This window comes from Chiloscyllium punctatum, chromosome 8 (genome assembly GCF_047496795.1).
Source record: "Chiloscyllium punctatum isolate Juve2018m chromosome 8, sChiPun1.3, whole genome shotgun sequence".
Lineage (NCBI taxonomy): Eukaryota > Metazoa > Chordata > Chondrichthyes > Orectolobiformes > Hemiscylliidae > Chiloscyllium > Chiloscyllium punctatum.
The window spans coordinates 131,886,690-131,914,083 of NC_092746.1; the positions used below are offsets into that span (position 1 = coordinate 131,886,690).

Sequence of the window (27,394 nt, forward strand, 5' to 3'; positions counted from 1 at the left end):
GCCCCTCACTGCCCCGCCCACCCTCAGCTCCACCGCTCACCGCCCCGCCCACAGCCCCGCCCCCCGCCCCTCACTGCGACGGCTCATCCTAAGCCCCGCCCCTAGCCTTGACCTCACCAAGATGGCGTCTTGTCCGGTTGTTCGGAGACGTGATGAGGTCAAGGCAGCACGTACAGCGTGAGTGCGTCACCACCGCCGGTTGGATCGAGAGCCCGGGGCCCGGGGATTGACCGAAGGTGAGGCGGAGGCTCGGGCCCGGGGACGGACCCCCCCCCCCCCGAAGGAGAGGCCCCGAGGCGGCGGGGAGTCCGCGCTGTGGCTGTGGCAGTGGGAGCGGGAGCAGGCCCCGGGCCCCGCCATGCTGAAGTGTATCCCGCTGTGGCGGTGTAACCGACATATCGAGTCGGTGGACCGCAGGCACTGCTCCCTCAGCGGGGTCCCCGAGGAGATTTACCGCTACAGCCGCAGCCTGGAGGAACTACTGCTCGACTCGAACCAGCTGAGGGAGCTACCCAAGGTACCGGGGGGGGGGGGAGGGGGCGGGGGCGGGAGGGGGGGGTAGAGGGGGAGGGAGGGGGGGGGAGGGGGAGGGAGGGGGGGGGAGGGGGGGGTAGAGAGGGAGAGGGGAGGGAGAGGGAGAGGGAGAGAGGGGAGGGAGGGGAGGGAGGGGAGAGAGAGAGGGAGAGGGAGAGAGGGAGAGAGGGGGAGGGAGGGGAGAGAGGGGAGAGAGAGAGGGAGAGGGGGAGAGGGGAGGGAGAGAGGGAGAGGGGAGGGAGAGGAGAGAGGGAGAGGGGAGGGAGGGGAGAGAGAGGGGGAGGGGAGGGGGAGGGGAGGGAGAGGGGGAGGGAGAGGGGAGGGAGGGGAGGGGAGGGGAGGGAGGGGAGGGGAGGGAGGGGAGGGGAGAGAGGGAGAGGGGAGTGAGAGAGAGGGAGGGGAGAGAGGGAGAGGAGAGGGAGAGGGGAGTGAGAGAGGGAGAGGGGAGGGGAGAGAGGGAGAGGGGAGGGGAGAGAGGGAGAGGAGAGGGGAGTGAGAGAGGGAGAGGGGAGTGAGAGAGAGAGAGGGGAGGGGAGAGAGGAGAGGGGAGTGAGAGAGAGAGAGGGGAGGGGAGAGAGGGAGAGGGGAGTGAGAGAGAGAGAGGGGAGGGGAGAGAGGGGAGGGGAGAGAGGGAGAGGGGAGTGAGAGAGAGAGAGGGGAGGGGAGAGAGGGAGAGGGGAGTGAGAGAGAGAGAGGGGAGGGGAGAGAGGGAGAGGGGAGGGGAGAGAGGGAGAGGGGAGGGGAGAGAGGGAGAGGGGGAGGGGAGAGAGGGAGGGGGTGGGAGAGAGAGGGAGAGGGGTGGGAGAGAGAGGGAGAGGGGAGGGAGGGGAGGGGAGAGAGGGAGGGGGGTGGGGGAGAGAGAGAGGGAGAGGGGGAGGGGAGAGAGGGAGGGGGTGGGAGAGAGAGGGAGAGGGGTGGGAGAGAGAGGGAGAGGGGAGGGAGGGGAGGGGAGAGAGGGAGGGGGGTGGGGGAGAGAGAGAGGGGGGATGGGAGGGGGAGAGAGAGAGAGGGGAGGGAGGGGGAGAGAGAGAGAGGGGGAGGGGGTGGAGGGAGAGAGGGGGGAAAGAGGCAGGGAGGGAGAGGGCAGGGTTGGAGTATGCAGAGGGAGGTAATAGGGAAGTGGGGGAGTGTAGCGGGAGGGTGGGATAGGGAGGGGGTGTCTGTGTAGCTGCAGGGAAAGGGGTAAATAGGTCAAGCAGGCAGGTAGAGGAAGTTCAGGGGCAGGAGAGATGGGGAGTGTGCAGCAGGAGGGGGAATAGGGAGATGTGTTAGGTGGGGGGGAGACAGAAGTAGTGTGGGAGAAGACTGTAGAGATGCGTGCAAGTGGGGACGGGGTCAGTGACCTTTGGGTGGGAATGGAGGAGGAATGTAGACAAGAGCATCAAACGAAGGGGAGGGGAGGAGAAATGAGGTGAGGAGGGTGGGAGGAAGGGAATGAGAAGAGTGGGGATGGGGTGCTCTCCTTCTGAGGTCCCAGGTGAGGAGTTTCCCACCCCCTTCCCATGCCAGAGGTCTGGCTGAAGGAGTGGTATCATCACCATTTCACATGTAGCAATGAATTGAGTTTACCGTGAGTCTCTGTTTGAGGATAAAATATTAAACCGAGACACATCCATGATTTCTGATTAGTTTAAGTCTCAGTTCTGAATTTTTTTCCCCACTTGCTTTCTTTCCCAATGTTAACCTTCCAGAGTGTAGTGTTCATTACAACTCTTCTCTCAAGTGAATAAATCTCCCCCCCCCCCCCCACAGGAACCTTTTCCTCATTGATAACCTTAGTTCCATTGCTGACAGTTGTGAACAGCACGGTGGCTCAGTGGTTAGCACTGCTGCCTCTCAGCACCAGGGACCACAAGTTTGATTCCAGCCCCAGGCAACTGTCTGTGTGGAGTTTGCACATTCTCCCTGAGTCTGTGTGGGTTTCCTCCCACAATCCAAAGATGTGCTGATTCGGTGAATCAGCCATGTTAAATTGTCCATAATGTTCAGGGGTATGTATGTTAGGTGCGTTAGTCTGGGGTAAACATAGAACAGTAGGGTAAGAGAATGGATGTAGGTTTGCTCGCTGAATTGGCAGGTTCATTTTCAGACGTTTTGTCACCATGCTAGGTAATGTCATCAGTGAGCCTCCGGTGAAGCACTACTGTTAGTGACCCACTTTCTATTTATGTGTTTAGGGTTCCTTGGGTTGGTGCTGTCATTTCCTGTTCTTTTTCTCAGAGGGAGGTAAATAGGATCCAACTCGATGTGTTTGTTGATAGAGTTCAGGTTGGAACGCCATACTTAGAGTCATATAGATGTACGGCATGGAAACAGACCCTTCGGTCCAACCCGTCCATGCCGACCAGATATCCCAAACCCAATCTAGTCCCACCTGCCACACCCGGCCCATATCCCTCCAAATCCTTCCTAATCATATACCCATCCAAATGCCTTTTAAATGTTGCAATTGTACCAGCCTCCACCACTTCCTCTGGCAGCTCATTCCATACATGTACCACCCTCTGCGTGAAAAAGTTGCCCCTTGGGTCTCTTTTATATCTTTACTCTCTCACCTTAAACCTATGCCCTCTAGTTCTGGGCTCCCTGACCCCAGGGAAAGGACTTTGTCTATTTACCCTATCCATGCCCTTCATAATTTTGTAAACCTCTATTAGGTCACCCCTCAGCCTCTGACGCTCCAGGGAAAACAGCCCCAGCCTGTTCAGCCCCTCCCTGTAGCTCAGATCCTCCAACCCTGGCAACATCCTTGTAAATCTTTCACGAACCCTTTCAAGTTTCACAACATCTCGGAATTCTCGTCCGTGTTTCTGTTTGGCTTGACCTCGGATGTTGTCCCAATCAAAGTGGTGTCCTTCCTCATGTAAGGATACTAGTGAGAGTGGGTCATGTTGTTTTGGGGCTAGTTGATGTTCATGTATCCTGGTGGCTAGTTTCCTGCTTGTTTGTCCAATGTAGTGTTTGTTACAGTTCTTACAAGGTATTTTGTAAATGACATTAGCTTTACTTGTCTGTATAGGGTCTTTCAAGTTCATTCGCTGCTGTTTTAGTGTGGTGGTGGGTTTGTGGGCTACCATGGTGCCAAGGGGACTGAGTAGTCTGGCAGTCATTTCCGAGGTGTCTGATGTCGGGGAGAGTGGCTTGGGTTTCTGGTCGTGTTTTGTCAGCTTGTTTGGGTTTGTTGCTGAGAAATCGGCAAACTGTGTTTATTTGAATACACAGTGTAGGTGATTTTCCTCTGCTCTGCGTCATTCCTCTGTGCAGCAGTGTGTGGTGGCTCGTTAATATAATGTTCAATGCAGCTTAGGCTGTGGATGTTGGGATGATTGCTTCTGTAGTTCAGTATTTGGTTCAACATTTGAATATATTCAAAAAGAATGGGTACCCAATGAACACAGTCCGCCGATTCTCAGCAACAAATCCAAGAAGTCTGAGTAGTCTGGCAGTCATTTCCGAGATGTCTTTGATGTCGGGGAGAGTGGCTAGGGTTTCTGGGCTCATTTTGTCTGCTTGTTTGGTTAGCTCAATCTGAGCTACAAATCTTCTCAAAACTCGCTGCCATGGGGGAATGGGTCTGGGTGGGTTACTCTTTGGAGGGTCGGTGTGGAATTGTTGGGCCAAGTGGCCTGTTTCCACACTGTAGGGATTATATGAATTGAATGTATGCTGTGAGGAGCAGGGCAGTGGGAGATATAGTGGCAGTAATTATGAATTACCCGTTCTGTCGAAAGTGTCACAATTGATTGTCTAGTTTGTTTAAACAAACATCATGAACTAGAGAAAAATTATTGTAGTGCAGTGGTAGTGTTCCTACCTCTGATCCAGAAGGTCTGGGCTCAAGTTCCACGTGCACTTCAGTAATTGCATTTTGAAAGAGCTTGCTTTAAAAAACAGTATCAGTAACTGTGGCTGAGTGGTCTTTATGTTTGAAATTCAGGTCTGTCTGCTTAGCACAGTTTCTTTAAAGGATAAAACAGAGATTACGCTGAGATATTTAGCAGTGCTGGTCGAGAGAAACCGAATCAGGTATGCCTTCAGAACTGAAAGCCGTTGCAAGATATTTTAAAATTTTGGCAGAGAAGGAGCAAGAGGATCAATGACCTCTACCTGGTTTCTGCTATTGTACTACAGCTATAATCCAGGCAGTGCTGCTCTCCATTGGAGCTGGGGGCTTTATGCATAGCTTACCATGATAGTCAAAACAGTCAGATACAAACAAAATGCTGCATCTCCAGGTCCCTGCTCAGAGGCTGCACTCTCCTCTTTACATTTACTTATTCCCCAAGTGTTGAAGAAAGTTTTGGTCTCCTTTCCTCAGCTTGTGGCTTGGTGCCCACTTTGCTGATTATTGCCCTGTCTAATATGTTGCAATGTTTTACTGGATTGAAGACGTGATTAAAGTTATAAATGGTCATTGTGAAACTGATGACCCAACAGGAGAAAGTGAGCAATGTAGATGCTAGAGATCAGAGTCAAAAAGTGTGGTGCTGGAAAAGCAGAGCAGCTCAGGCCGCATCTGTGTAACAGAAGAGTCAATGGTTTAAGCATGAGCCCTTCATCAGGAGTTTTTTTTGTGGGGGAGGGGCAGCGAGATAAATGGGAGGAGGGTGGTGCTGGGGAAAGCTAGCTGCGAATGTGATAGGTAGATGAAGGTGGTGGTCCCAAGGTGGAAGATGAGGTGCTCTCATCTGCTGTGTCCATTGCTCTCGATGTGGTCTTCTGTGCATTGGGGAGACAGGATGCCAACTTGCGGAATGTTGCAGAGAACATCTCTGGGGGACACACGCGCCAATCAATCCCACAGTCCTGTGGCCCAACACGATAATGCCACTCCTACTCGACCAAAGACAAGCAAATCACAGCTACCCGATGCCTATAGGACGAACGCCTCATCTTCCACCTTGGGACCATCCAACTACACGGGATCAATGTGGATTTCACCAGTTTCCTCATCTCCCCTCCCCCGAGCTTGTCCCCAATCCACCCCCCAACTCGGTACTGTCCTACCTGTCCATCTTCCTTCCCACCTATCCACTGCACCCTTCACTCTGACCCGTCCCCGTCAGTCCCCACCTTCATCAACCTATCGCATTCCCAGCTATCTTCCCCCTCCCATTTATCTCTGAGCCCCCTTGGATCCCCCAATCCCACCCCACCCCACATTCCTGATGTAGAGCTTATGCTCAAAACATTGAACGCTCCTGCTGTACGGATGCCGCCTGAACGGCTGTGCTTTTCCAGCACCACACCTTTTGACTCGCCTAACAGGCTGACTGATGAACAACAGCTTTGTATTAACACAGTGCTTCTTGATGTCTTATGTGGTGTTTTAGCAGCTAGTGCCATAGTCTTATGCTGATAAACTCTGAATTCAGCTTTACATGGACGTTCACATGTTGCAATAATTCCCATGTTCCCATCTGGCTGGTGACTCTCACGAATTGTACCTGGTAAATAGTGTCCAGCACACAGCCTGGCTGCTCTGTAACAGGCAACAGGACAGACGCTGGGATTCATTGGCTCAACACTTCAATCCCTGAGAATCCTGAAATCAGTCTGTCAGCTGGTACAGTGGTGAATCTGAATTCATTTACACAGTTATGTGGACCCAAACAAATGATGTCAGCTTCAAGCAGCTCCCTGTTTAGGTTCAAGGCTACACAGCTGGAGAAACAATTGAAAGTGTTCAGGAAGCCAAAGGGGGTTAAACCTCCTTTTAGGTACAAAACTGAAACTGCCATGACTTGCTGTCATGTCATTTCTACATCAGATGGTCAGCGCTGAGGGAGCACTGCGCTGTTGGAGGGTCAGCGCTGAGGGAACGCTGCGCTGTGGAGGGTCAGCACTGAGGGAACGCCACGCTGTTGGAGGGTCAGCACTGAGGGAACGCCACGCTGTGGAGGGTCAGCACTGAGGGAACGCCACGGTGTGGAGGGTCAGCACTGAGGGAATGCCGTGCTGTGGAGAGTCAGCGCTGAGGGAGCACCGTGCTGTTGGAGGGTCAGCACTGAGGGAGCACCGCGCTGTTGGAGGGTCAGCACTGAGGGAGCACCGCGCTGTTGGAGGGTCAGCACTGAGGGAATGCCGTGCTGTGGAGAGTCAGCGCTGAGGGAGCACCGTGCTGTTGGAGGGTCAGCACTGAGGGAGCACCGCGCTGTTGGAGGGTCAGCACTGAGGGAGCACCGCGCTGTTGGAGGGTCAGCACTGAGGGAGCGCCGCGCTGTGGAGGGTCAGCACTGAGGGAGCACCGCGCTGTTGGAGGGTCAGCACTGAGGGAACGCCACGCTGTGGAGGGTCAGCACTGAGGGAGCACCACACTGTTGGAGGGTCAGCACTGAGGGAACGCCGCGCTGTGGAGGGTCAGCACTGAGGGAACGCCACGCTGTTGGAGGGTCAGCACTGAGGGAACGCCACGCTGTGGAGGGTCAGCACTGAGGGAACGCCGCTCTGTCGGAGGGTCAGCACTGAGGGAACGCCGCTCTGTCGGAGGGTCAGCGCTGAGGGAACACCACGCTGTGGAGGGTCAGCGCTGAGGGAACACTGCGCTGTGGAGGGTCAGCAATGAGGGAACACTGCGCTGTGGAGGGTCAGCACTGAGGGAACGCCCGCCCTGTTGGAGGGTCAGCACTGAGGGCACGCCACGCTGTGGAGGGTCAGCACTGAGGGAACGCCGCTCTGTCGGAGGGTCAGCACTGAGGGAACACCGCGCTGTGGAGGGTCAGCACTGAGGGAACGCCAGCCCTGTTGGAGGGTCAGCACTGAGGGAACGCCGCTCTGTCGGAGGGTCAGTGCTGAGGGAACGCCACTCTGTCGGTGGGTCAGTGCTGAGGGAACACCGCGCTGTTGGAGGGTCAGTGCTGAGGGAACACCGCGCTGTGGAGGGTCAGCACTGAGGGAACGCCGCGCTGTGGAGGGTCAGCACTGAGGGAACGCCGCTCTGTCGGAGGGTCAGCACTGAGGGAACACCGCGCTGTGGAGGGTCAGCAGTGAGGGAACACCGCGCTGTGGAGGGTCAGCACTGAGGGAACACCGCGCTGTGGAGGGTCAGCACTGAGGGAACGCCGCTCTGTCGGAGGGTCAGCACTGAGGGAACGCCCGCCCTGTTGGAGGGTCAGCACTGAGGGCACGCCACGCTGTGGAGGGTCAGCACTGAGGGAACGCCGCTCTGTCGGAGGGTCAGCACTGAGGGAACACCGCGCTGTGGAGGGTCAGCACTGAGGGAATGCCCGCCCTGTTGGAGGGTCAGCACTGAGGGAACGCCGCTCTGTCGGAGGGTCAGTGCTGAGGGAACGCCACTCTGTCGGAGGGTCAGTGCTGAGGGAACACCGCGCTGTTGGAGGGTCAGTGCTGAGGGAACACCGCGCTGTGGAGGGTCAGCACTGAGGGAACGCCGCGCTGTGGAGGGTCAGCACTGAGGGAACGCCGCTCTGTCGGAGGGTCAGCACTGAGGGAACACCGCGCTGTGGAGGGTCAGCACTGAGGGAACACCGCGCTGTGGAGGGTCAGCACTGAGGGAGCACCGCGCTGTTGGAGGGTCAGCACTGAGGGAACGCCACGGTGTGGAGGGTCAGCACTGAGGGAACGCCACGGTGTGGAGGGTCAGCACTGAGGGAACGCCGCTCTGTCGGAGGGTCAGCGCTGAGGGAACACCGCGCTGTGGAGGGTCAGCGCTGAGGGAACACTGCGCTGTGGAGGGTCAGCACTGAGGGAACACTGCGCTGTGGGGGGTCAGCACTGAGGGAACGCCCGCCCTGTTGGAGGGTCAGCACTGAGGGCACGCCACGCTGTGGAGGGTCAGCACTGAGGGAACGCCGCTCTGTCGGAGGGTCAGCACTGAGGGAACACCGCGCTGTGGAGGGTCAGCACTGAGGGAACGCCGCTCTGTCGGAGGGTCAGCGCTGAGGGAACGCCACTCTGTCGGTGGGTCAGTGCTGAGGGAACACCGTGCTGTTGGAGGGTCAGTGCTGAGGGAACACCGCGCTGTGGAGGGTCAGCACTGAGGGAACGCCGCGCTGTGGAGGGTCAGCACTGAGGGAACGCCGCTCTGTCGGAGGGTCAGCACTGAGGGAACACCGCGCTGTGGAGGGTCAGCACTGAGGGAACACCGCGCTGTGGAGGGTCAGCACTGAGGGAACACCGTGCTGTGGAGGGTCAGCACTGAGGGAACGCCGCTCTGTCGGAGGGTCAGCACTGAGGGAACACCGCGCTGTGGAGGGTCAGCACTGAGGGAACACTGCGCTGTGGAGGGTCAGCACTGAGGGAACACTGCGCTGTGGAGGGTCAGCACTGAGGGAACGCCCGCCCTGTTGGAGGGTCAGCACTGAGGGCACGCCACGCTGTGGAGGGTCAGCACTGAGGGAACGCCGCTCTGTCGGAGGGTCAGCACTGAGGGAACACCGCGCTGTGGAGGGTCAGCACTGAGGGAACGCCCGCACTGTTGGAGGGTCAGCACTGAGGGAACGCCGCTCTGTCGGAGGGTCAGTGCTGAGGGAACGCCACTCTGTCGGTGGGTCAGTGCTGAGGGAACACCGCGCTGTTGGAGGGTCAGTGCTGAGGGAACACCGCGCTGTGGAGGGTCAGCACTGAGGGAACGCCGCGCTGTGGAGGGTCAGCACTGAGGGAACGCCGCTCTGTCGGAGGGTCAGCACTGAGGGAACACCGCGCTGTGGAGGGTCAGCACTGAGGGAACACCGCGCTGTGGAGGGTCAGCACTGAGGGAACACCGCGCTGTGGAGGGTCAGCACTGAGGGAACACCGCGCTGTGGAGGGTCAGCACTGAGGGAACGCCGCTCTGTCGGAGGGTCAGCACTGAGGGAACACCGCGCTGTGGAGGGTCAGCACTGAGGGAACGCCGCTCTGTCGGAGGGTCAGCGCTGAGGGAACGCCACTCTGTCGGTGGGTCAGTGCTGAGGGAACACCGTGCTGTTGGAGGGTCAGTGCTGAGGGAACACCGCGCTGTGGAGGGTCAGCACTGAGGGAACGCCGCGCTGTGGAGGGTCAGCACTGAGGGAACGCCGCTCTGTCGGAGGGTCAGCACTGAGGGAACACCGCGCTGTGGAGGGTCAGCACTGAGGGAACACCGCGCTGTGGAGGGTCAGCACTGAGGGAACACCGCGCTGTGGAGGGTCAGCACTGAGGGAACGCCGCTCTGTCGGAGGGTCAGCACTGAGGGAACACCGCGCTGTGGAGGGTCAGCACTGAGGGAACACTGCGCTGTGGAGGGTCAGCACTGAGGGAACACTGCGCTGTGGAGGGTCAGCACTGAGGGAACGCCCGCCCTGTTGGAGGGTCAGCACTGAGGGCACGCCACGCTGTGGAGGGTCAGCACTGAGGGAACGCCGCTCTGTCGGAGGGTCAGCACTGAGGGAACACCGCGCTGTGGAGGGTCAGCACTGAGGGAACGCCCGCCCTGTTGGAGGGTCAGCACTGAGGGAACGCCGCTCTGTCGGAGGGTCAGTGCTGAGGGAACGCCACTCTGTCGGTGGGTCAGTGCTGAGGGAACACCGCGCTGTTGGAGGGTCAGTGCTGAGGGAACACCGCGCTGTGGAGGGTCAGCACTGAGGGAACGCCGCGCTGTGGAGGGTCAGCACTGAGGGAACGCCGCTCTGTCGGAGGGTCAGCACTGAGGGAACACCGCGCTGTGGAGGGTCAGCACTGAGGGAACACCGCGCTGTGGAGGGTCAGCACTGAGGGAACACCGCGCTGTGGAGGGTCAGCACTGAGGGAACACCGCGCTGTGGAGGGTCAGCACTGAGGGAACGCCGCTCTGTCGGAGGGTCAGCACTGAGGGAACACCGCGCTGTGGAGGGTCAGCACTGAGGGAACACCGCGCTGTGGAGGGTCAGCACTGAGGGAGCACCGCGCTGTTGGAGGGTCAGCACTGAGGGAACGCCACGCTGTGGAGGGTCAGCACTGAGGGAGCACCACGCTGTTGGAGGGTCAGCACTGAGGGAACGCCGCGCTGTGGAGGGTCAGCACTGAGGGAACGCCATGCTGTTGGAGGGTCAGCACTGAGGGAACGCCACGCTGTGGAGGGTCAGCACTGAGGGAACGCCACGGTGTGGAGGGTCAGCACTGAGGGAACGCCGCTCTGTCGGAGGGTCAGCGCTGAGGGAACACCGCGCTGTGGAGGGTCAGCGCTGAGGGAACACTGCGCTGTGGAGGGTCAGCACTGAGGGAACACTGCGCTGTGGAGGGTCAGCACTGAGGGAACGCCCGCCCTGTTGGAGGGTCAGCACTGAGGGCACGCCACGCTGTGGAGGGTCAGCACTGAGGGAACGCCGCTCTGTCGGAGGGTCAGCACTGAGGGAACACCGCGCTGTGGAGGGTCAGCACTGAGGGAACGCCCGCCCTGTTGGAGGGTCAGCACTGAGGGAACGCCGCTCTGTCGGAGGGTCAGTGCTGAGGGAACGCCACTCTGTCGGTGGGTCAGTGCTGAGGGAACACCGCGCTGTTGGAGGGTCAGTGCTGAGGGAACACCGCGCTGTGGAGGGTCAGCACTGAGGGAACGCCGCGCTGTGGAGGGTCAGCACTGAGGGAACGCCGCTCTGTCGGAGGGTCAGCACTGAGGGAACACCGCGCTGTGGAGGGTCAGCACTGAGGGAACACCGCGCTGTGGAGGGTCAGCACTGAGGGAACACCGCGCTGTGGAGGGTCAGCACTGAGGGAACGCCGCTCTGTCGGAGGGTCAGCACTGAGGGAACACCGCGCTGTGGAGGGTCAGCACTGAGGGAACACCGCGCTGTGGAGGGTCAGCACTGAGGGAACGCCGCTCTGTCGGAGGGTCAGCACTGAGGGAACGCCGCGCTGTGGAGGGTCAGCACTGAGGGAACGCCCGCCCTGTTGGAGGGTCAGCACTGAGGGCACGCCACGCTGAGGAGGGTCAGCACTGAGGGAACGCCACGGTGTGGAGGGTCAGCACTGAGGAAACACTGCGCTGTGGAGGGTCAGCACTGCAGGTGTGCAGTCAGAGTTCCCAATTGTTTATTGTGGTTCAAAGACAAATATAACTCCAGAGCCTCAAAGGTCTCTAGATTACTGCATGAGTCTCAAGCAAATTTGTGTGGAGTAAATAAGACGAGATATGATTCGTAGGGCACTGACACTAGTACATGGTGGAAGAGAGAGTTGGTCCACTTATGTTATCCATCCTGACACCACTCGGTTAGTACTTAGGAGTTTACATTAATTAGTGGAGGAGAGTCTTCAAATAAAGGAAAGTGTAAAAAATTGAAAAGAAATGAGAGTGTGGTGTTACAGCATGGGGAAGAAGTGAAATATAATCCACAATGTTTACAGCAAGAGGTAAAAAATCGACACTGAAGATTGTTGCAGAAATTCAAACCAGAGAGTAATATTGATCATCTGTGAAAGTTGAATACCTTTTATCTGAATGCACACAACATTTGTCATGTGATGTGGAGGTGCCGGTGTTGGATTGGGATGGACAAAGTCAGAAGTCACACGACGCAGTACCAGGTTGGAGCTGGGGGTCAACCTGCTGGACTGTAATCTGGTGTCATGTGACTTCGAGCATTTGAACAAGAAGTGTTGATGTCAGAAATCAAATTGTGTGAATGTGACTTGATTGTTATTACAGAGCTGAAGTTGCAGGCTATCAGGAGCTCATCATTCACGGATTTCAAGGGCGGCACGGTGGCACAGTGGTTAGCAGTGCTGCCTCACAGCGCCAGAGACCCGGGTTCGATTCCTGCCTCAGGCGACTGACTGTGTGGAGTTTGCACGTTCTCCCCGTGTCTGCATGGGTTTCCTCCCACAGTCACAAAGATGTGCAGGTTAGGTGAATTGGCCATGCTAAATTTCCCGTAGTGTTAGGTAAGGGGTAAATGTAGGGGTATGGGTGGGTTGCGCTTTGGCGGGTCGTTGTGGACGTATTGGGCCGAAGGGCCTGTTTCCACACTGTAATCTAATCTTGATGTTTTGGAAGAACAGATAAAATAGAAAAGCACAGAGGGTAGCTTTGTTCACAAAATGGTATTGGACCCTATCAGGGAATGTAGGAAGGCATTCATCATGAGGTTATTATTTGGCATAATGATAGGCAAGTCAGGTGGGACGGGTGACACGGAAGCTACATTTGTAGAGTGCTTTTGTGGTTGTATCTAGGAACAGTTGCTGGGAACAGGCTGTTTTCAATCTAACAATGTGTAATGAGATATGGTCAATAACAGATCTCATAGTTAAGGATCCTCTCGTGAGTAGTGGTAGTATTTCAAGTTCAATTTGGGGAGATCACCTCAGGTCTCAAACCTGTGTCCTCAACTTAAATGAGGCAATTACAGAGGGGTGAAGAAAGAGTTAGAACTTGGAAAAGTACAGCACAGAGAAGGCCCTTCAGCCCACAATGTTGTGCTGAGGATTAATCCTAATCTAAAACAAAATAACCTAACCTACACACCCCTCAACTCACTGCTCTCCATGTGCATGTCCAGCAGTCACTTAAATGTCCCCAATGACTCTGCTTCCACCACCACCGCTGGCAATGCATTCCATGCATTCACAACTCTCTGCGTAAAGAACCTACCTCTGACGTTCCCTCGATACCTTTCTCCTAATATCTTCAAACTATGATGCCTCATGGCAATCAATCCTGCCCTGGGGAAAAGTCTCTGGCTATCAACTCTATCTATTCCTCTCATTACCTTGTATACCTCAATCAGGTCTCCTCTCTTCCTCCTTCTCTCCAGAGAGAAAAGTCTGAGCTTATTCAACCTTTCTTTATAAGGTAAGCCCTCCAGTCCAGGCAGCATCCTGGTAAACCTTCTTTGCACCCTCTCCAAAGCCTCTGTATCTTTCTTATAGTAGGGCGACCAGAACTGGACACAATATTCCAAGTGTGGTCTCTCCAGGGACTTGTAGAGCTGCAGCAAAACCTCGCGGCTCTTGAGCTCGATCCCCCTGTTAATGAAAGCCATAGTTATCTGCAACGAGTTGGGAAAATAGATAAAAGGGAAGGTCAGTGGATGAGCAGTTGTCTCAGTAGATATTTCATAAGCCATCTAAAATTTATTCTGGTGAAAAAGGACTTAGATTCGTACAGAATGGAGGCAGACCCTTCGGTCCAAGTAATCCATGTTGACCATGTTCCCAAATAAACCGGTCCCAGCTGCCTGCTCCTGGCCCATATCCCTCCAAACCTTTCCTATTCATGTATTTGTCCAACTGTCTTTTCAGTGCTGTAACTGTACCTGCATCGCCACTCCCTCTGGCAGTTCATTCCACCCATGAACCAATCTGTATAAATTAAACGTTTCCCTTCATGTCCTTTTTGAGTCTTTCTCCTGTTACCACGGTGATTACGAAGGCGATCAGGTGAACTAACCAATTAGAAAGTAAGGCAACCTAGTTGCACAAACTAAGCCAGCGGATTAGAAATTGTTTAGGAACCACGATCTGATCGCTATATAATTAATAGAAAAGGGAGAGAATTGATTATGAAAGTAAAATGGCATGGAATATTTGATTTATTACTGTCAGATGGACCTTGGTACAGTGAAAAAATTTGTTATGCTTGCAGTACAGGTAGATCATACCATACAGAGATCATGGGGGTGATAGAACGGAGCGAGGAATGCAAGGAAGGTGCACAAAAAGCAAGATCAACATTTGGTTTGAAATTTGAGAGGTCTATTCAGCAGGCTGATAACAGTAGGGAAGGAGCTGTTCTTGGACCTGTTGGGGTGTGTGTGTGTGTGTGTTACCACACACCATGAGAAAGAAAAACAGACAACTTCTGCAGGTCCAGAGGAAACTCGATTACCTGAAGGCTATGGGCGGGGAGTATTTCATTCGGTTAATCAAATGCTGGATAATGTAGTTAGCCAGCGTTGGGACCTTGTGATCTTGTTCAGATAATCAAGGTCCTTCTGTATATAAAGGTGGAGAGCTGTGGGAATATTGCAGATGTATCTGGAAAACTAATAATGCCAGTTGGGAAACTGGGAAATGACAAATCATTTAAAACAATATTTTGCTTTGCCTTCATTGTAGCAGAGGCTATAAACATCTCAAAGATATCCAATTAGCAATGGGAGGGAATATAGTAATCTGTACCGCAGGTAACAAACTGAAGGCAGACAGCTTCCCATCTGATTTGATCTGATGATTTGCATCCAGAGGTTTTAAAGGAAGTGGCCACAGAGAGAGTGGAGGCATTGGTCAAAATATTCCAGAATTCACTCGATTCTGGAGGTGTTCTGGTGGATTGTAAAATTGCTACTGTGATGGCCCTGTTCAAGAAGGGAGGGAGATGGAAAGCAGGAAACGATACACTAGGTGGTCTGACATCTATCATTGGGCAAGGTGCTACAGATGGGTTCCATTGTTAAGGAAGGACAAATTAATGCAATCAGAGATTCAGGATGGTTTTGTGAAAGAGAATTTGCCAAAGTTCTTCAAGAATGTAACAAGTGGGGAGCTGGTAGATATAGTGTATTTGGATTTTTAGATGGATTTTGATTAGGCTGCACATCATAGGAGCTCATGGTATTGTGTGGTAGTGTATTAGCTTGGTTTGAGGATTGGTTAACACAGAAGACATTTGGGGTTAATAGTTATTTTTCAAGTTGGGAAGTTGTAATTAACGGAATGTCACAGGGATCAGTCCGAGTCTCTCGAAGGTTTATTATCCATATCCATGACTTGGAGGAGGGGGTAGCGTTTCTCAATTCAGTCAATCACAATCAAAAATACAGAAAATAAAATATTCCTGTCTTTACACATGCTATGCTGCCTTTGTTTGGTGTTTGCTCATTAAGGATCTGTATTCTTTTCTTTTTCTACCAAAAAGATAAAGTCCCCATTGTCCTAGTGGACCAATGGACAACCCTTATTAGAAAGCAATGACTGGGCATGGAGTCATAGAGATGTACAGCATGGAAACAGACCCTTTGGTCCAACCCGTCCATGCTGTCCAGATATCCCAACCCAATCTAGTCCCACCTGCCAGCATCTGACCCATATCCCTCCAAACCCTTCCTAATCATATACCCATCCAGATGCCTTTTAAATGTTGTAATTGTACCAGCCTCCACCACATCCTCTGGCAGCTCATTCCATACACGTACCACCCTCTGCGTGAAAACATTGCCCCTTAGGTCTCTTTTATATCTTTCCCCTCTCACCCTAAACCTATTCTCTCTAGTTCAGGACTCCCCCACCCCAGGGAAAAGACCTAGTCTATTTATCCTATCCAAGCCTGTCATGATTTTATAACCTCTATAAGGTCACCCCTCAGCCTCCGACTCTCCAGGGAAAACAGTCCTCGTCTATTCAGCCTCTCCCTATAGCTCAAATCCTCCAACCCTGGCAACATCTTTGCAAATCTTTTCTGAACCCTTTCAAACTTCACAACATCTTTCTGATAGGAAGGAGACCAGAATTGCACACAATATTCCAACAGTGGCCAAACCAGTGTCCTGTACAGCCGCAACATGACTTCCCAACATCTGTTCTCAATGCTCTGACTAATAAAGGAAAGCATACCAAACGCCGCCTTCACTATCCTATCTGCCTGCAACTCTACTTTCAAGGAGCTATGAACCTGCACTCCAAGAACTCTTTGTTCAGCAACACTCCCGAGGACCTTACCATTAAGTGTATAAGTCCTGCTAAGATTTGCTTTCCCAAAATGCAGCACCTCACATTTAAACTCCATCTGCCACTTCTCGGCCCATCTGGTCCAGATCCTGTTGTAATCTGAGGTAACCCTTTTCACTGTCCACTGCACCTCCAATTTTGGTGTCATCTGCAAACTTACTAACTGTACCTGTTATGCTCGTATCCAAATCATTTACATAAATGACAAAAAGTAGAGGGCCCAGCACCGATCCTTGTGGCACTCCAGTGGTCACAGGCCTCCAGTCTGAAAAACAACCCTCCACCACCACTCTCTGTCTTCTACCTTTGAGCCAGTTCTGTATCTAAATGGCTAGTTCTCCCTGTATTCCATGTGATCTAACCTTGCTAAACAGTTACTGAAGTCCATATAGATCACATCTACTGCTCTGCCCTCATCAATCCTCTTTGTTACTTCCTCAAAAAATGCAATCAAGTTTGTGAGACATGATTTCCCACGCACAAAGCCATGTTGACTATCCCGAATCAGTCCATGCCTTTCCAAATACATGTACATCCTGTCCCTCAGGATTCCCTCCAACAACTTGCCCACCACCGAGGTCAGTCTCTCTGGTCTATAGTTCCCTGGCTTGTCTTTCATACCCTTCTTAAACAGTGACACCATGTAAGCCAACCTCCAGTCTTCCGGCATCTCACCTGTGACTATCAATGATACAAGTATCTCAGCAAAAGGCCCAGTAATCACTTAGGAGAAAGTGAGGACTGCGGATGCTGGAGATCAGAGCTGAAAATGTGTTACTGGAAAAGCGAAGAAGGGCTCATGCCTGAAACATTGATTCTCCTGCTCCTTGGATGCTGTGTGACCTGCTGCGCATTTCCAGCAATCACTTCCCTAGCTTCCCACAGAATTCTAGGGTACACCTGATCGGGTCCCCTGATGGTGATGGTTTAACCTGAGGGTCGTCTGTCCCCTCAGGCAAGTGGAGCTATTGAGAAGGCGATCCTTCAGTAACCTCAGCCAGTTGAGCCCATGCTGCTGGTGTCACTGCATCACAAGCCAGGCGTTCAGCCAACTGAGCTTCCCTGTATCATTAGCAAATTTAATGAGTCTACCTTGCGTTGCTTTGTCTGGGTTATTTATAGAAAGTCTAATAAGTTGAGACCCTCAGCACTGACCCCTGTGCCACATCACAATACATTGGCAACCAGAAAATTGACCCATTTGTGCCTATTCTGTTTCTTGTTTGCTGTCAATGACATCTGATGGAGTAATGGAATAAAGTATAAGGTTGTGGTGCAGATTGAAATTGGCTGGTATGGGCTGGTGGGCATCACTGAGATGCAAGGGGCATATTCACAGATATCCATCCTATTGAAAAGACAGGCAAATGGGCAGAGGGGGAGGGATTGCCTTATTAGTACAACATGAAATTAAATCAATAGTAAGAAATGCAGTAGGGTCAGGTGATGTTGAATCTGTGTGGGTAGGATTGAGGAATTGCAAAGGTGAAAAAAACCCATAGTTGGAGTTATCTACCTCCAAACAGCAGTCAGGAGCTGGGGCGCAAGATACTCCAGGAGATCGAAAAGATGGGGAGGAAAGGCAAACTTACAGCGATCATGGGGGATTTCAGTGTGCAGGTGGACTGAGAAATCAGGTTGACAGTGGATTGCAAGAAAAGGAATTTGTGGAGTTTCTACAGGATGGCTTTTTGGAGCAGCTTGTGGTGGAGCTCACTAGGAAACAGGCAATACTGGATTTAGTGTTGTGCAATGAGGCAGGCTTGGTAGGGGAGCTTAAGGTAAAGGAACCCGTCGGAGGCAGTGAGAGTAATATGATAGAATTTACTCTGCAATTTGAGAGGGAGAAGATAGAATCAGAGGTAACGGTATTACAGCTGATTAAAGGCAACTACAGAGGCATGAAGGAGGAGAACTGACTGGGAGAGGAGCCCAGCAAGCCATTCCTGATGATGAGCTTATGCTTAAAGCATTGGTTACCCTGCTCCTCAGATGCTGCCTGCCCTGCTGTGCTTTTCCAGTACCACACTCTCGACTCTAATCTCCAGCATCTGCAGTCCTCACTTTCTCCAAGCAGGAAAGACAGTGGAACAGCAATGGCAGGAGTTTCTGGCAGTAATTAGGAAGACGCAGCAGGGATTCATCACAAGGAAAAGGAATCAAGGTCCAGGGAGGATGAGGCAATCATGGCTGACTAGGGAAGGCAGGGTCAGCATCAAAACAAAAGGGAAAGCAGATAATGTGGTGAAGGGCAGAGAGAACCCAGAGGATTGGGAAGCTTATAAAGACCAACAGAGGGCAGCAATAAAAGAAATAAGGAGGGAGAAGATTAAATATGAGGGTAAGCTAGCCAGTAATGTCAAGGCAGACTGAGAGAGTTTCTTCAGCTATATGAAGGGCAAAAGAGAGGTTGTTGGGTGGCTGGAAAATGATGCTGGATAGATTCTCCTAGTGTCTGCGTGGGGTTCCTCCCACAGTCCAAAGATGTCCAGGTTAGGTGGATTGGCCATGCTAAATTGCTGGTAGAGTTATGTACATTAGTCAGGGGTAAATAAGGGGAATGGGTCTGGGTAGGTTACTCTTCAGAGGGTCGGTGTGGGCTAGTTGGGCCGAAGGGCCTGTTTCCACACTTTAGGGTATCTAATTTAATCTAATTAGTCTTTATGGTGGAAGACATGAGTAATATCCCAAAGGTTAAAGAGAGTGAGGGGTCAGAGCTGAGTCTGGTGGCCATCACCAAGGAGAAGGTGCTAGAAAAACTGAATGGCCTGAAGGTGGATAAATCACCTGGACCAGATGGTCCTAAGCTGAAGAGGTAATGGAGACGTTAGTGGTGATTTTTCAGGAATCTCTAGAATCAGGGAGGTCCCAGACAACTGGAAAACCGCTAACGTGATACCTCTGTTTAAAAAAGGAGTAAGGCAAAAGATAGAAAATTACAAACCGATTAGCCTAACCTTGATCATGAGCAAGATCCTGGAATCCTGGATACTTTGAAGTACACGGTAAAATAGGGCAACGTCAGCATTGTTTCATCAAGGGGAGGTCACACCTGACAGATCTACTAGAATTCTTTGAGGAAGTAATGAGCAGGTTAGACCAAGGAGAGCTAATGGACGTTATCTCCCTGGTCTTCAGGAAGGCCTTTGACAAGGTGCCGTACAGGACGCTACTGAGTAAGCTAAGTGCCCTTGGTGTTAGGGGCAAGGTGCTGGCACAGGTAGAAGCTGGGCTGTCGGGCAGAAAACAGAGACTGGGATAAAAGGGTCCTTCTCAGGATGGCAGCCGGTGACGAGTGGTGTTCCACAAGGATCAGTGTTGGGACCACAACTTTTCACTTTATACAATAACAATCAAGATGAAGGAACTGAGGGCATTCTGGCCACGTTTGCAGACAACACAACGGTAGGTAGAGGGACAGCATTGAGGAGGTGGGGAGGCTGCAGAAGGATTTGGACAGGATAGGAGAGTGGGCAAAGAAGTGGCAGATGGAGTACAACATGGGGAAGTGTGAGGTGATGCACTTTGGTCGGAAGAATGGAGGCATGGACTATTTTCTAAAGGGGGAGAAAATTCAGAAATCTGAAGTGCAAAGAGACTTGGAAGTTCCAGTCCAGGATTCTCTCAAGGTAAACTTGCAGGTTGAGTCAGTAGATAGGAAGGCAAATGTAATGATTGCATTTATTTTGAGGGGACTTGAATATTAAAGCAGGGATGTACACCTGAGGCTCTATAAGGCTCTGGTCAGACCACATTTGGAGTACTGTGTGGGGATTTGGGCCCCATATCTCAGGAAGGCTGTACTGTGCTGGAGTTTTTTCAGAGAACGTTCACGGGAATGGTTTCAGGAATGAAAAGCTTAACATACGAGGAATGTTTGCGGACTCTTGTCGATATTCGATAGAGTTTAGAAGGATGAGGGGGAATCTAGTTGAAACATACAGAACACTGAATGGCCTGGACAGAGTAGATGTTGGGAAGATATTTCCATTGAGAGGAGAGACTAAGACCCAAGGGCACAGCCTCCATGTAAAGGGAAGACCTTTTAGAATGGTATAAGAAGAAATGTCTTCAGCTAGAGAGTGGGGAGTCTATGGAATTCACTGCCATGAGGGCTGGGGAGGCCAGGTCATTGAGTGTACTTAAGACTGAGATAGGTAGGTTCCTGAGTATCAAGGGTTATGGGGGAAATGGGGTTGAGAAACCTAACAGCCATGATTGAATGGCGGAGCAGACTCCATGGGCTGAATGGCCTAATTTCTGCTCCTTTGTCTTATGGACTTATTAAATACTTCTGGAAATTTAGGTACAGTACATCCACCCACTTCTCTTTATCTACTTGTTACTAATTCATGAAACTCCAATAAACTGGTGAAGCATGATTTCCCTTTCACTAAACAGTGTTGATTCTGCATGATCAACTTGAATTTGGTTACCTCTTACCATGTCTTTAATTATAGTGTCTAATATTTTCCTGTTGAGGATGCAGTTTCCTGCTCTCTCTCTCTCTCTCTCTCTCTCTCTCTTTTTGGAATAAAGGAGTTAACATTCACTATCTTCGAATTTATTGGAACCTTCCTTGAGTCCAGGGAATTTTGCAAAATTAAAGTGTTTGCATTGGCTCATTCACCAGCCACTTTTTTTTTAAACGACACTCTAATGAAATCCATCAGCACATCTTAGTCTTGAATTGGTGGCCCTTTATTCTGAGACTATGCCCTCTGGTCCTAAACTCTCCCATCAGGAGCAACATCCTTTCAGCATTAACCTATCAAGCCCCTCAAGGATTCTCAATGTCCCCTTCAAACCACTTCTCGTTCTTCTAAACTCTAGTGAGTGGAGACCTAACCTGTCTAACCATTGTTCATAATCCAAGTGCATCTTCTCTGAACTGCCTTGAATGAATTACTATCTTCCATTTCAGTAAGGGACCAAAACTGCTGTCATTACTCTAGATCTAGTCTCACCTGCACTTGCCTTTGTCAATCATTGCACAGGTTATAAGAGCAGGGAGGTTATGTTGATGCTGTACTGGGCTTTGGTTGGGTAACAGCTGGAGTACTGTGTGCAGTTGTGATCTCTGCTCTGTGGAAGGGTGTGATTGCACTGGAGGGGATGCAATCGAGATTCATCCGGATGGAACATTTCAGTGATAGGCTAGATAAGCTCAAGTTTTCTTTGGAGCAGAGAAGCTGAGGGGGGACCTTGTAGAGTGTACAAGATTATTAGAAGCATGGACAGGATAGATAGGAAGCAGATGTTCTCCTTAGTTGAAGGGTCAATAACAAGGGGGCATAATTATAAAGTGAAAGGTAGTGGATTTAAGGAAAAGGTTTTTTTCACCAGAGGGTGGTGGGGGTATTGAAAGCACTGCTTTGGATGAGAGTTGAGATGGGAAACTTCACAATCTTTAAAAGATATGTGGTCGAGCACTTGAAATATCATATCATTGAAGGTAGTGGGAGACTTGATGGGCAGTTGAGTCTCTTCTGTACTCTTGGAATCTGTGATTTCCAGTTTCATTTTCCAACATGCTGATAGCTTCCAGAATTGGGGAAGTTGAGAGGGAAGAGCTATTGATACGGGATTAAATATTCCACATTTGGACAGGGGGCTGCCCAGATTTCTTGAGTGTTCAGGGTGTGGAATTTGATGTCAGCTCGTGATTGACTCAGAAACACTGCCAACATTGAAGATTAGATAATGGACACGGTTCAGGGTGGGTAGATAGCATTACGAATAGACTGTGTGGAAGGGAAAATATAACCAGTGTCAACTGAAACCATCACCTAGAAATAGCTGTCTATGGGCTTATCTGTTCTTGCACCTTGCTTCATCAGGCCTGCCTTAGCAGAGTGACAGTGACCTTTCATATGTGGGGTGTTTGGGAAGAGACGTCTGGTTGTTATTGTGAATAAACTGGGTTTCAGCTTCAGACAGCAGCTGATTGTGCTGACTGGCCTCGCTAGTCCCAGTGTAATGTGTGGAAAGACAGACCCCAGCCCCAGTGGCTGTGGAAAGTAGTGAGCAGCTCTCCAATCATTAGGCTCCCCTTTTCACTCTGTCTGACTGAGCTGGCACCAGGAGATCACACTGGGACAATGGTTGCTTTTCTTACTGCCATTTGAATTTGCATTGGAAATTCATGCTTTAGAATGAGAATTTGGGAGTGAAATGTCTCTCAGCAGTCTGTTTCCATGCTAGACGGTGTGGGTGTGTGCGCGCGTAGATGCAGTAGTTGACGTGATAGTGAAGTACTCCAAACGGCTTAGTGAGAACAATGACTGACTACTGGGATGGAAATCAGTTACTGATGTGCAGGATTGGTGTGTCTACATAAGGGATAGTGCGTGGCAGCTTCTCTCCACAAAAACCCCCTCAAACCCCCATCACAGCCTACCTTACCACATCACAACCACAGACCAGTGTACACCTCCCCCATGCAGGGACACGAAACCAGCCCTGCTGTCACCCCCCCCCCCCCCCCCCCCCCCCCCCTCCCCAAGGGACAGGAACCCAGCTCCACTGACAACTCCCCCCCCTGTGGGACAGGAACCCAGCCCCACTGTCGACCACTCCCCACCTCGAGGGATGGAACCCAGCCCCACTGTCAACCCCTCACCCCGAGGGACAGGAGCCAAGCCCCACTGTCATTCCCCCCACCCCACCCTGAGGGACAGGAACCCAGCCCCACTGTCACCCCCCCCCCCCCCCCCCCCCCCCCCCCACCCGAGAGACAGGAACCCAGCCCCACAGTCACTCCCCCTCCCCTCCCCTTGAGGGACAGGAACCCAGCCCCGCTGTCACTCCCCCTCCCCTCCCCTTGAGGGACAGGAACCCAGCCCCACTGTCACTCTCCCTCCCCTCCCCCTGAGGGACAGGAACCCAGCCCCACTGTCACCCCCCCCCCCCCCCCCCCCCCAAATGAAGGAACCACCTCTCTCCTGTGAGTGTGTGATCTGAGCTCTAATGACCCCATCTAGGTTTGAATTACCCTGCAGCCTCTGACTCCAGTCTGCAGCCTCTGACCCCAGTCTGCAGCCTCTGACCACTCTCCTCTGTGCTTCCCATTGGACAGACTGTGGCTGACCGTTGTACCATTAGGAATGAGGTGAAGGCTGTGAGCAATGTTCAGACAGTGCTGCTCACTACTTCATTATGTATTGTACCCAGCTAGCCCCTGTCTGGCACAGTTGGCTCTGCTTAATTTCCTGAAGTGCATGTCCTGGAGCTGGAGATAGATCTTTCACATTCCCCCGATCGAGAGCTTCAAAACGCATTTCACCAGGCAACCAGCCTGCTGTCTGCAGAGCTGATAATTCCTTTCTGCCCGACTTAATGAGGTGTGGCTAATGACTCTGTTCTGCAACTAGCAGTGGTAGTGTCAGGCAGGAGGAATTTCCTGTTTCCATCATGTACATACTGAATGAGGGATCATGGCTGAGGCAGCACATCAAGCACACTCTTGCCCCCTTCGATCTCCCCACAGGCAATAGGAGGAGGCCATTCCGCATTTGTAGAATCCATGTGTGTTGAGGAATAAAATACCAAGGAGCAGACACTGGACAGAATAGGCTGACGGCTCCCTAAAAGCAGCTGTAATTTTGGAGGTAATGAGGATATGTAACAAAGGCAATACAATAATGATGGCTGAGATGGGTATAGTTAACACTCATGCCTATGAGGAATAAATATGGGATATCCAAAGAGAAAGTTTGCTGGATTGCTAATGATATTAATGAGAAAAACATAGAAGCTAAAAGAGGCTTGTAGAGTCATACTGTTCAGAAATAGACCATTCTGCCTACCGTGGAAAACTGAGCCAGTCCCATTTGCCTGCATTTGGCCCACGTCCCTCTAACCCTTTTCTATCCATGTACCTGTTCAAGTGTCTTTTAAACATTGTACTTGGACTTGTCTCTACCACGTCCTCTGGCAGCTGCGCCACCTTCTGTGAATAATACCAGCGTTAGAAATCAGGAAGTGGAGGAGAGAGCCAAGACTGCAATAAGGAATGAGAAAGCATGAGGAAAGGATGGCCGGCTACACGGGAGCAGTTAGTAAAATGTTCATCAAATATACTAATAGTGGGATTACTGAAGGATAGAGCGGGGCCCATAAGGAACAAATAGGACCAGCTGCTCACTAAAGCAAAGGATAAGATATAAATATTTGGCATCTGTCTTTACCAAATTAGAAAATGGTAACAGTGGCCCAGTTCAAAATCTGAACATTGATTGATAAAGAAGAGGTGCTAAAAAGGGTGGCAGCATTCCAAGCGGAAGAAGGGCCCGCCCAGATGGGTTCCATCCTATGATGATCACAGGGGTAAGAGAGCAAATTGTGGAGTCATTAACAGGAATTTTCCAAGCCCCTCTGATCACAGAATTAGTCCTGAGGGATTGTCATTATTTAAGAAAATGTGAAAGGAATATACAGTCCTGTCAGTGTGACATCAATAGTGGGGAAACTGATGGAAGCCCTGATCTGGTTTATGGTAAATATACACTCAGAGAAATAGAACTTGTAACTAGACAGTCAACCTGGCTTTGTCAATGGCAGGTCATGTCTGACAAATTGAGTTGAGCTCTTTGATTCGGGTTCTGCTGTGAATGTTGTCTATTTGAATTTTCAGATAGGACTTGACACAGTTTCACATGGTAGGTTGGTTAACAAATGAGAAATGTTTGGGATTAATGGGACCTCTGCAACGTGGATTAGAAGGTGCTTAACAGATAAGAAACAGAGGGTGGGTATAGATGGGCATTTCTCAGGTTGGAGGCCAGTTGAAAATGGTTTTCCCCAGAGTTCTGTGTTGGGAACCTTGGTTTTTCTGATTTATATAAATAATTTTAGGGATGAGTGTTGAGGGTAAAATCTCTATATTTGGAGAGGGTACGAAGCCAGGGAGAATAGGGAATTGTGAGGGTGGTGCAGAGAGACTCCAGAGGGACATTGAACAGTTGGCCAAATGGACAGACACCTGGCAAATGCATTTCAAAGCAGGGAAATGTGAGGTGATGCATTTTGGGAGAAGGAACATAGAGAGACAATACCGACTCAATGGGACAACTTTGAGGGGAGGACAGGAGCAGAGACATCTCGGGGTTCAGGGGCATGGTTCTCTGAAGGTGGCCTTACAAGTTGGAACAATCTTCAAGAAGGTTTATAGGATCCTTGGGTTTATAATTCGGGGCTTAGAGTGTAAACATGAGGTGGGAATGTTACACCTCAACAATAGACCACATTTGGAGTATGGTGTTCAGGTCTGGGCAACTTGTTTAAGTGTATGTTAAAGCCTGTGAGAACGTTCAAAGGAGATTTACTAGAGTGATACCAAGAGTGAAGGATTATAGATACTGGGAAAGTTTAGAGAGACTTTCCTTGGAGCAGCGAAGATTAAGAGGTGTGTTCAAAACAATGAGCAATTTTGACACGCTACAGAAGGAATGTTCTGTTTTGCACTATTTGGTATGTCAGGAACAAGGGGAGTGAGATGTGGAGAAACCTCTTTACTTTGAGAGTTGTTAGTATTTGGAGTCTGCTGCCTGAGTGAGTGGTGGAGGGGGATTCCAAGGAACGTTTCAGGAATATTTGAAAGGAATGAAAGTAGAGGACTCTGGGCATGGGGCTGGAGAGTGAGACTAGCTTGGTAGCTCTATCAGGAGCTGGTACAGAGAGAGTATAAAAATGTACAGCACAGAAACAGACCCTTCAGTCCATCTCGTCCCATTTACCAGCACTTGGCCCAAATCCCTCCAATCCCTTCCCATTCTTATACCCATCCAGATGCCTTTAGTTGTTGAAGGGAATCCTGAAGGACAGGAGTTGTGGCTTTGTGCATGGGAAATAATGTCTCACAAACTTGATTGAGGTTTTTGAAGAAGTAACAAAGAGGATTGATGGGGGCAGAGTGGTAGATATGATCTATGTGGACTTCAGTAAGGCATTCGACAAGGTTCCCCATGGGAGACTGGTTAACAAGGTTAGATCTCAAAGAATACAGGGAGAACTAGCCATTTGGATACAGAACTGGCTCAAAGGTAGAAGACAGAGGGTGGTGGTGGAGGGTTGTTTTTCAGACTGGAGGCCTGTGACCAGTGGAGTGCCACAAGGATCGGTGCTGGGTCCTCTACTTTTTGTAATTTACATAAATGATTTGGATGTGAGCATAAGAGGTACAGTTAGTAAGTTTGCAGATGACACCAAAATTGGAGGTGTAGTGGACAGTGAAGAGGGTTACCTCAGATTACAACAGGACCTTGACCAGATGGGCCAATGGGCTGAGAAGTGGCAGATGGAGTTTAATTCAGATAAATGCGAGGTGCTGCATTTTGGGAAAGCAAATCTTAGCAGGACTTATACACTTGATGGTAAGGTCCTCGGGAGGTTGCTGAACAAAGAGACCTTGGAGTGCAGGTTCATAGCTCCTTGAAAGTGGAGTCGCAGGTAGATAGGATAGTGAAGAAGGCGTTTGGTATGCTTTCCTTTACTGGTCAGAGTATTGAGTACAGAAGTTGGGAGGTCATCTTGGGGCTGTACAGGACATTGGTTAGGCCACTGTCGGAATATTGTGTGCAATTCTGGTCTCCTTCCTATTGGAAATATGTTGTGAAAGTTGAAAGGGTTCAGAAAAAACTTACAAGGATGTTGCCAGGGTTGGAGGATTTGAGCTACAGGGAGATGCTGAACAGGCTGGGGCTGTTTTCCCTGGAGCGTCGGAGGCTGAGGGGTGACCTTATAGACGTTTACAAAATTATGAGGGGCATGGATAGGGTAAATAGGCAAAGTGGGGTCTTTCCTTATCTATCGTCTCTAACTCAAGCTGCTTCATTTGCAATTGAATCCTTGGCACCTCTATAGAGTCTGATGGTTTCTCCAGCGAGTTTAAATGCTGACCTACTGATGTAATTATCTTTCCTTTCCTCACAGAAGCAGGCAGGTCCAATTCTAGCTTCTCTGCTCATTCCTGCAGCTTGGTCTTATTCACCTTTTGCAAAACTTCCAAAGTCACTGCATCCACATCCAGAAAACTTTTGGTGACTGAAAGAGCCATTACTGGCCCAAACTTTGTCTTCCCAACCAAACTAACACCTGCAATGAAGACACTAGCACCTACCACTCGCTGTTTAAAATCCCACAAAGAGCCCCAATCTGTTATGGACTAGGCCAGACCTCTCAAAACATTCTTAAGCAGGCAGCCCTAGATCTAACTTTGCAATTTGTTTCGGTAAGTGAATAG

The 27,394-nt window shown here is 51.1% G+C and overlaps 1 protein-coding gene across 12 annotated transcripts in view; it reads left to right on the forward strand.

The window, feature by feature from the left end:
* The first annotated feature begins 283 nt into the window (after positions 1-283).
* The window catches only part of scrib (scribble planar cell polarity protein), a 226,854-nt gene continuing 199,743 nt past the window's right edge, over positions 284-27,394 (forward strand). For all 12 annotated transcript variants that reach the window (XM_072576533.1, XM_072576538.1, XM_072576540.1 and 9 more), the window contains exon 1: positions 284-517. In XM_072576533.1, the coding sequence (XP_072432634.1) occupies positions 359-517 (159 nt within the window). In that variant the 5' untranslated portion in view covers positions 284-358. The remainder of the gene's footprint in view (positions 518-27,394) is intronic.